The sequence below is a fragment of the Haliotis rubra genome, unplaced genomic scaffold (genome assembly GCF_003918875.1).
Source record: "Haliotis rubra isolate DU_JTF1 unplaced genomic scaffold, ASM391887v1 Scf321, whole genome shotgun sequence".
Classification (NCBI taxonomy): Eukaryota; Metazoa; Mollusca; class Gastropoda; order Lepetellida; family Haliotidae; genus Haliotis; species Haliotis rubra.
Window position 1 is genome coordinate 858,612 of NW_025766993.1, and position 10,998 is coordinate 869,609.

The following is a 10,998-nucleotide window of genomic DNA, read 5'->3' on the forward strand; positions in this document are numbered from 1 at the left end:
CATGCATGACATCAAGTAAAACAACTTGGACTTTGAGTGTGGTAGACAAGGCACAGCACACATGTAACTGCAAACATGAGCAATGTTTAATTTCCTAAGAGCTTGATGATGTTTATCTTGATAATCACCAGGGTATATGACTTATCCCACCTGGTACCCGTTCACTGCTGGGTCAACAGAGGCAATTCATGAACAAACTCACTTGCCTGGAGGGAGACTACAACCGAGCTTGCCAGTGTCAACAAAAATAGCAATCGCAGCCGCGAAGGTTTGTTCGCAGTGCGACTCAGATTTGGGGGGAAAACATACATACAAATTGACAGGTCTGAAATCTTAAAACAATATAATGCAAGAACTCCTTCTAACTCTTTCAGAGTACCTCCGCCACAATATGTTTTGTGTTGCCAAGTTTAATCGGTTAGCTAATTTATTGAGTTGTGATTGGTACGCTCAACTGGTAGACAATTGGTAGACACCTGATTGGATAAAAGGCCAACCAAGGGAGGTAATAAAATTATCCGCAGCCGTAGATGCATCCAGGGTATAGTGGAGATTTATCGGGAACGTATAACCTGGAGATTATAGAGGATGGATGATGTTCAGTCATACAGTAGTGCCTTGGATGTATTCCAACAGTGTTATAGTCTGGAATCTGTGACTCACATGCCAGGGTTGCGGTCCACTCTGTTGCTGTTGATGCAGCTGACGCCGTAGCCAGTGCACTCCCCACACACAGTGCACACCATACATTGATCCTGCTTCCATCGGTGCTTGCCTGCATATTTAACATACATACAGAATATAATCTCACTTTCAGGAATAAGCAAGTCGTGCATTGTTAGAGCTACTATGATCTTAATTCTTATAAATCAGAGTTTGAAATAAGCCAAAAACCCAGCCAGACATCAGGGCTGGTGACCTCAAAATGTTACCAGCCCAAATCAGATTTAACCAGACCAGACAATCCACAGAAAATTACTCAGTTGTATGGAACATGTCATATAAGAATTTTACCAGACCATCAGGCTGGCCAGCTGTAAATTTAGACCATCCGTCAGAAACCTTCTGTGTGGGCAGTCGGACGGGCCTTATTTCATACACTGTATAAATTTACAGAAGGTTTAAAGAACAGGGCCATGTGCTTTCCCAGAAAGTAGAATAGTGCAATACCGGTATATAGAATAACATCTCATACATAAACACCTTTGTGGTAATCCCACAAAAAAGCAAAAACAAAACATATGCAAAATGCTGACTTATTATACATTAACAACACTGTTATTGTAAATTATCAAGAAGACACAGAGCATCACTACACACTGACCTGGTCCACACACAGAGCATCACCTATATGCTGACCTGGTCTACACAGAGCATCACTACACACTGACCTGGTCCACACACAGAGCATCACCTATACACTGACCTGGTCCACACACAGAGCATCACCTATACACTGACCTGGTCCACACACAGAGCATCATCTATACACTGACTTGGTCCACACACAGAGCATCACCTATACACTGACCTGGTCCACACAGAGCATCACCTATACACTGACCTGGTCCACACACAGAGCATCACTACACACTGACCTGGTCTACACAGAGCATCACTACACACTGACCTGGTCCACACACATCACCTATACACTGACCTGGTCCACACACAGAGCATCACCTATATACTCACCTGGTCCACACACACAGCATCCCCTATACACTGACCTGATCCACATACATCACCTATACACTGACCTGGTCCACACAGAGCATAACCTATATACTGACCTGGTCCACACACACAGCATCACCTATACACTGACCTGGTCCACACACAGAGCATCATCTACACACTGACTTGGTCCACACACAGAGCATCACCTATACACTGACCTGGTCCACACAGAGCATCACCTATACACTGACCTGGTCCACACACAGAGCATCACCTATACACTGACCTGGTCCACACACACAGCATCCCCTATACACTGACCTGGTCCACACACAGAGCCTATACTCTGACCTGGTCCACACAGAGCATCACCTATACACTGACCTGGTCCACACACATCACCTATACTCTGACCTGGTCCACACAGAGCATCACCTATACACTGACCTGGTCCACACACATCATCACCTATACACTGACCTGGTCCACACAGAGCATCACCTATACACTGACCTGGTCACACACAGAGCATCACTACACACTGACCTGGTCACACACAGAGCATCACCTATACACTGACCTGGTCCACACACACATCACCTATACACTGACCTGGTCCACACACAGAGCATCACCTATATACTGACCTGGTCCCACACACAGCATCACCTATACACTGACCTGGTCACATAGCATCACCTATACACTGACCTGGTCCACACAGAGTCCAGCATCAACCTATATACTGACCTGGTCCACACACAGCATCATCACCTATACACTGACCTGGTCCACACACAGAGCATCACCTATACACTGACCTGGTCCACACAGAGCATCACCTATACACTGACCTGGTCCACACAGAGCATCACCTATACACTGACCTGGTCCACACACACAGAGCATCACCTATACACTGACCTGGTCCACACACAGCATCACCTATACACTGACCTGGTCCACACACATCAGCCATACTCTGACCTGGTCCACACAGAGCCTCACCTATACACTGACCTGGTCCACACACATCAACCTATACTCTGACCTGGTCCACACAGAGCATCACCTATACACTGACCTGGTCCACACAGATCATCACCTATCACTCTGACCTGGTCCACACAGAGCATCACCTATACACTGACCTGGTCCACACACATCACCTATACTCTGACCTGGTCCACACAGAGCATCATCATTCTCCACTTCCTCCTCCTCTTCTGCCATCATCACATTGCTGCTTGCTGAAACATAAAATACACCACCATGCATTAAAGCAATAAGTTGGAATTAACGCAAGTGTCATGACTGATGGACATTGATGGTTAAAGATCTGATATGGAGATTGAAAATTCTATATACCATATGCCACAGTCATATCTCACTCTACACAGAGGGCAGAGTTGTACAATGCTTTCAGTATTCTCACAGCCATATCACAATGAGGTGCACCATGAGTTCTACATACATTCTCGGATATGAGTGCATATAACATATTCTTTCATTATTACTATCTAGTCTGAAGAAAGTCCAAATGTTTCCATATTTAAAGGTCACGTGTAACCAAAAAATCAACCATAATTAAAACACAATTATCACTTATTCGTGACATATAAAATACATTGCTAGTTATGAAAAAACATATAAACAAAATTATGAGCGTACAATCACAAATCAAAAGTGCAATATTTTGTACTTGGGTTTACTTCCCAAGAAACTAAGCAGCCGGGATACCGAACCCAGTCAGAGCGGGTGGGTGTGCACTCAAGTGTAACAGCTGGATCATTTGCAGATGCCCTCACAGCTCATTGTGCGTGTATATATAGAAATGTTGGGTTTTGTAAATACATGCTCATTTTTTTTGTATAACATTTTGCAATCAACAGACATCATAACATGTCATGTGTACAAGTATCACACCTGCCTGTCTGTGTAATTACATAATGTGACAGAGACCGAACTCGGGCCATAAAACAATGTGTTTTGTTTATGGTGTATAGCCTGATAGGTGTTAAGTTCACAAATTGCATGTAGTCAGTGATCGAAGTTGTGTATTGAATATTGTCATTAGCAGACGGGCAGGCAGACACATAGGTGTCAATAAAACAGACATTGAGTTTTGTCTGTGACAACGACATATCTATATCACAGTTAGAAATTCTGTCAACGCTAAATAATGACATTGCTTTTAAGTATCGGACTCGGTAAGAAGAACGTGTGGTGAAATAGACAAATGAAATTATATAAACAGTTAAATCGGTAATCTACTGTCATAACATATACAAAGTTCGCGCCTGTGAAATATCAACAAAACATTAGAAAGCTCACACCAAAGCCTTCACCACAGTATTCACGGACAACCCGTATTCACGGACAACCCGCTTCCAAGCTGCGCGAACCTATTTCACTGTGCATGTGCTATGAGCGCAGCCCAGCTGTTGGAACCACTTTTCCCCCAAGTGCTGGGGGAAAATTAGTGAATCGTTTGAACTACGATTTCGCGCGTTTTTTTTCATCGTGTTATTTTTCAACTTTATAAGTTGAATTTGCATTTTTGATGATTTGTTTCGGTAAGTCCATACCGAAAGGTATCAGAATCTGCAAAGTTGTGTTTTACGTTGCATGTGACCTTAAACAAATTCTATTCAATTCTTCCCAGTTGATTTATTCCATCTCGCAAACACCAAAGAAAACTCACTTTCTCTGGAGGCCCTGGGTTGAAGTCCCGGCCACACTGCCCCTTGTTGTTGATTCCATAGGTGAAGATCTGCCCCTTGTTTGTGAGGGCCACAGCATGGGCCTTGCCCAGGGCAATCTGGGTCACTATCACATCCTTCAGGTCAGTCACATGACCTGGAAATAAGGTTAAGGTGAGTCTTTTCACTATTTTTCCATATAAGATTAACATTCTGTAATTTGGAATGACAAATAAATTCAGAAAAGTTCACACTAAAAATAGCATCAGTGAAATATGATGAGAGTGTTTGTTTTATAAGTTACCATATAAAACATTGTGAAATGACATCAGTTGATTTTATCACATGGAAAACGTGCAGGGACATAACATATGTAAACAAAAAACACACAGATATGGTGGTGTGTGGTCCTGTGTGATGATGGGTGAGCGTGTTTGGCAGCTTGACTCCTGAGAGTTTCTAGGACTTTAGTCCTGCCCCACAACGAAGCACACATGACACCTGTAGTCTCCCTCCAGGCAAGTGAGTTTGTTCATGAATTGCCTCTGTTGACCCAGCAGTGAACGGGTACCAGGTGGGATAAGTCATATGACCTTCTAGCACCTCACAGGCAGCTTGGGTTATCTGGGGTAATAATGTACTAGTGCCTTGAGCATGCACAAGAGCTTGGAAACAGGCTTTATAAAAAGCCATTATTATTATTATTATTATATATCTGACCCCAGTACACTTACCACTAGCATGGTCACAATGTGCGGTGTCCTTTCCATACATGTAGACCTCGCCTTCCTTGGTGACTACAGCACTGCTGCCACTGTTGCAGGCCGCGTACACCACCGACCGCGACTCTAGGCGGATCATCTTCTTTGGTTTTACTGGTTTTGGTTGTCTTCGGTTTTTGGCTGAGTTAGATAATAACACAATCATATGGCTTTACATAGAGAGTAGAGAGGGATGACAGGTTCATTAAACTGTATCCTAACGTAATATTTATCAATAAAATTTGTACAATAAGTGTTACACACTTTTGAAACACGCCGCTGATTGCACAACAAAACAACAAACACACACACACAAACACAGAGTTGGTTAAAACAATCATTCACATACTTCATCAAATGATTAATATTCATCACTAATAACTGTTAATACTGTTTGTCACGTTGAATTTGTAAAATATATAATGGAAAGATTGGGAACTGGCAATTACCATTTTGTATTTCACAACACCAACAGAAAACTTAATCAAGAAAACACATGACAAGTATGTTTTATGTCCAAACATCATCACCTACTTTCACACAATATTTGTTAGCCTTAACAAGACATCATGAACTTTTCAAATTTGACCAGATTATGACATGGAACTAAATAACACAGATTTATGACTTACACAAACTTGAATCTCCATCCTCCCCCCTCCTTGGTGTGCCAACAAAGAACACGCCCCCATCCTCCGACACCATGAGAGCATGTTGTCCATCATGCCCCACGGCTAGGTGGATTATCTTAGGGCTCTTGGTGATAGGGAGCTCCGCCCACTTCCCCTGGGAGGGGCCACCCTGCTTGATACCCAGGGCTGCTGACTTGCCACTGTACAACAACTTGCCTCCTACAGTTCGGATTAAGGTGAACTCCTTACCCGTGCTGACTGAGGCTATGTCTTCATCAAATCCTGTATCTGTAAAATACATTGTACATATACTCATGCCAATAATGGTTGTCACCCCCATTCCACTTTTTAATTGGAGAGGGGTGGGGGGGGGATGAGGGGTTGGGGGGGGAGGGGGAACCATTATTGGCATGAGTATATATGTCAGTCCATTACTGATACCATATTTCCAAAAGTTTGTTAAGTGAGATATTAAAACCCCCAAAGAACTGTTCTTTGCAGAATGCCATTTTGCTGTATCAGTTTCATCTTTCACCAACTTTGTTCAGCATGGTGGTCACTCGGAATGGCCATGAAGATCAATAATCAGATATATTGTCGATGCGAATCATTATAAACGATTATCAATATGAAAATTGTGTAATCGATAATATCATAAATTAACTATTGTGATGAAATAATTTTAAATTTAGTCAGAAAATACATGCAGTTAGGTCTTTATTCATGAGAAAGTATGTGCAGGATGGCATGTTGTTGGTAATCCAAGCCTCAATTTGACCCCACTCACCACCGATATGAGATGCTTGATTTCTTTCAGATTTTTTAGTCATTTTTGTTCAAAGTTACTTCTCTGATATTTATCGATAATCAATTGATATTCATTTAACAATGATCAATCATATCAAATCAATGATTTATATCGATAGCCAGCCCTAGTGGTCACTATCTTTGTTTTGGAACTGCTGTATTCATTTGCCAGAGTACTCTCAGGACACTCTCTTGCTGAGGGTACTAACACCAAATACAATCTGTATGAATTCAAGGGGTTGGAGTATTAGAGAGTATACTAGCCAATGAATTTTTAACAATGGGTTCCTATTTGCAGGAGATAAAAGTATTTTCCAAACATATCAAAATATGATTCTGGTTTTGGAAGCGATACTCTTACACTACTACAAAGAACTAACTTAGATACCTCAGAAGATTTTCAGCATGAAAACTCACGGATAAATCTCCTTTCCACCTCCGGGTCTAGAGAGTTACTGCCAAACACATCCATGCACTTGCGTGTGAGTTTCAGGGGGATTTCACTCAGGACAGACATGGGACTCTTGTCCGGACTGAACGTGCGCACCACGAAGCTGTCCTGCTGTAAACACTTAAAACCATTACATTACGTACAAATTCTCATCTCAACCTTCTTTCATACTTACACAGGGAGGGTACACAGAAAAGAATAAGGAAGACATTTTGAACCACCTTTAAATATTGCAGCAATTGTGTCTGGACACCAAGACTGGGTTTCACTGTACCAATGTTGGGAATCAAACCCTAGGCTAGTGTCAGTGAACACATTGGCCAATAATCAGTAAATACTGTTTTATGTCACAGTTTCAAACCCAGCTATATTTCCTATCTCCCGTTAACAACTGTGCCTGGGACAGGCTAATAATGACTGATAGTGCAAACAGCAATTTATGATCTAGTACGATGAAACACAATCAGACACCATCTTGACAACCCAAAGATTACTTTAGTAATCCTTTACAAGCATGTGGTACTTGGACCTATTGAAGCATTCTATCCCAAAACTAGTTAAAATCAAATTGTATATGATAAACAAACAGAACATTCCCTATGACAATACTTACATCTTTTGCGGGTGCAATTTGACCTATGCTCTCTCCATCACTGAACAACACACTCTGTCCAATGGTGTGACCTGGATACCACAAAGGGCTGATGTAAACACGTTGAAGGACTTGCAATCCTTAGAAAACTTAACATGGATCAACCATGAGTTATTCAAGTGTTGCCCACATGAGTAAAAGTGTGTGATTTGGCAAATAGTACCCAGTAAATATTATTACTTAAAACATAACTTAAACATCTAAATGACTATTATTTAGTTAGACTCCAAATGTTCAGCCAATTTAATCTTTGTCACTGTAAACAATTAGAGTGAGTGAGTGAGTTTAGTTTTACGCCGCACTCAGCAATATTCCAGCTATATGGCGGCGGTCTGTAAATAATCGAGTCTGGACCAGACAGACCAGTGATCAACAGCATGAGCATCGATCTGCACAATTAGGAACCGATGACATGTGTCAACCAAGTCAGCGAGCATGACCACACGATCCCATTAGGCGCCTCTTACAAGCATGGGTTGCTGAAGATCAATATTTTAACCCGGACCTTCACGGGTGGTAAAAAATTAGAAAACAAATGTACTAAAGTCTAAAATGAATGTTGCTCATTATTTTACCTGTACAAGATAATATCGTCTCAAACCCAGCTTATATCAGTAGTTTCTTTTCTCAGTCAAGGTCGTCCACAAACACCAACAATTAAGTAATGTAATATATGAAACATATTTTACTGCCTATTCAGAGAGACTTTTCTTCAAATATCAAATTTCAAACATGTCTCACATAAAGCACAATGCTGTGCAAACAAGTTCTGGCATGAACCAAAATATGTGTGTGAATGATGTATTATGCCACAGCAACACGTAACTGATAAACTCAGTCACAAACTAGTGGTCGACAGCATGAACACCCATACAGTCTGAAGCCTATGAACTGCCAAGTTACACATCATGATCACTTCATTTTTTCTGTTTGTGCAGGAAGTTTTGGGTCTAGGGACTTCTTCTGACCTGTAACTCCATGTCCACAGGAAGACTGACTGCAATATTTCCCCGTACAAAAATCCTCTAATGTCTTGTTCTGGTGTCATAGCAACCTACCATCCAAATCACATGGTGCTTTCACTTCTAGACTGTCTCTGTTGATGACACACAGGCCGGGGGAGGAGTTGTTGTCAGATCGACACAGCAGTTTACCCTGCACACAACACAGCATGTCACCTTAATTGCAGTAACTAAACTTCACCTTTACAATAAAGTACCTGCTCCAAACTTTGTCAGTGCTACATTATCCAGTGTATTAAATCTCTATTGTTTCATGGCAAGGGTATTATGGAGGCTGATTGGAATAGCACAATGCTGAAAGGAATTCCTATCCACATTTTAATGCTCAGGTAAACATTTTTAGAAGGTGAAGTATTTGTTTGATTTGACTGAGTTCATAAGGGATTGCTCTGACAAGGTCGCAATTCTAAAATTCAAACTCTTGATAAGAAAGGCATTTTGATTGGCTAAGCAAGTGAGAATCTGAACTAGTGAGAGAAAAAAGAAGGTCACATGGCTTCTGAAACAAAATCATGGTGGCAAATGGGTCTGTGTATGTTATTTATCACAATAGAATAAAGACACAGTACACTGGATTTTAGGATGAAATTCGCATATAGTTCACCTTATTATTAAAAATTCATTGGTTTCATCAAATAAATTTGATCATTATTACATATTCTTTTCATATAAATTTTTTAAACTCAGTATATGTTGGAATACACAGGATTCTAATTCCTCTTGCAGTTCCAACATATGTGTGACATATTTAAATATGAACAGTTATTCCTAGCTGTCAGAGTACACACAATGTGATGTCTTACCCCACTGAAGGCAAGCCACACAGTCCTGTTGACAGGGAAGTTCTCTTTGTGTTTGTAGACATTACCCTGAAAGATACATGTTGAAGATGACGTTTATATTCAGAAGAATGGTCAGAGAAATATGTGATTAAAAGTCAAAGCTGCTGAATATTGTCATCACTGAATCTGTCAATACCAAATGAGTGTTAGTCCGAACTTGTCCAATGACATCATTACTAGAAGTGAGCGAGTAAGGTTTTTGACTCTTTTAGAAACATTCCAGCAATATCACAGTAGGGGACACCAGAAATGGGCTTCACACGTTGTACCCAAGTGGGAATCAAACCCAGGTATTCAGTGTGACAGGCAAACGCTTTTACCATTAGACTACACCACTGCTCCCATTTCTAGAAGGATTAGCACAAAAAATAGTGAGTTTAGTTTTATGCTGGTTTCATCAATATTCCAACAATATCACAGTGGGGGACACAAGAAATGGGCTTCACACATTTTACCCATGTGGGGAATCGACCCCAGGTCTTAGGCATGACGAGCAAACACTTTAACCACTAGACTACCCTGCTGCTCCTATTACAAGTAGACGATGTGACTTAAAATCTTAACTCACTCACTCACTGTTACAAGCAGGATTAGCACGGACAATAGTGTGTGAGTGAGTATGGTTTTATGGCGCTTTCATCAATATTTAAGCCATATCACAGCAGATGAGACCAGAAATGGGCTTCACACATTGTACCCATGTGGGGAATCAAACCCGGGTCTTCGGCGTGACGAGCGAACACTTTAACCACCAGACTACCCCAATGCTCCCATTATCAGTAGGATTAGCACGGACAATCCGACACACATACCTTGATTGTTCCTCCATATCCAGTCCCTATCTTAAACAGTCCCTTCTTATTGAGTATATACAGGTATCTTCCATCACTAGCCACAGCACTGTTCTCCACTGTACTTTCACCTGGAGAACACACACAATATTAACAACAAGCATTCTGTGACAAGACTATTTAGAACCAGGCCTTTCAAATTATTTCCTTTTCATTGATGAAGCTGACGAAATTCTAGATATATTCTTCAGTGGGAAGCAAGATTCATCTTTCTAGTTTTTACTTTTAAGGTTAGGTCACACTTTTACTGTTGGTATTCATCCAGACTACCCTTTTCTTAGTTTAAGGTTTGGCTTGATATGTAAATTAATCCCAATTCATCATAGAATTTAAACTCACTATTTTTCAAGTCAGGTATGTTGAACTTGTGAGAGTGGGACTTTGTTTTGACCCCACTGTTGAACCAGTCTGGCAGCTGTGCTTTTCCCAGTAACACGGCCTGCACACTCTTCTGTAGTGAAGTCAGGATTCCTGGCACCTGTCGACACACATCATAAACCATACACTCTCCATGACAAGAAACCCATGGACATAACACCAAAGGGAAGGGAAAGGAGGGATCTGATTTATCATTAAGTATACTGGTTAAGACAGAAAT

General features: G+C 41.1%; 1 protein-coding gene across 1 annotated transcript in view; it reads right to left on the minus strand.

The window, feature by feature from the left end:
- The window catches only part of LOC124283800 (E3 ubiquitin-protein ligase MYCBP2-like), a 103,405-nt gene that overhangs the window by 80,077 nt on the left and 12,330 nt on the right, over nt 1-10,998 (minus strand). Inside the window, 11 exon segments of the mRNA XM_046719828.1 lie at nt 664-775; nt 2,862-2,930; nt 4,381-4,539; nt 5,117-5,284; nt 5,776-6,063; nt 7,000-7,144; nt 7,647-7,717; nt 8,744-8,840; nt 9,511-9,576; nt 10,362-10,471; nt 10,740-10,878. Coding sequence (XP_046575784.1) covers nt 664-775; nt 2,862-2,930; nt 4,381-4,539; nt 5,117-5,284; nt 5,776-6,063; nt 7,000-7,144; nt 7,647-7,717; nt 8,744-8,840; nt 9,511-9,576; nt 10,362-10,471; nt 10,740-10,878 — 1,424 coding nt within the window.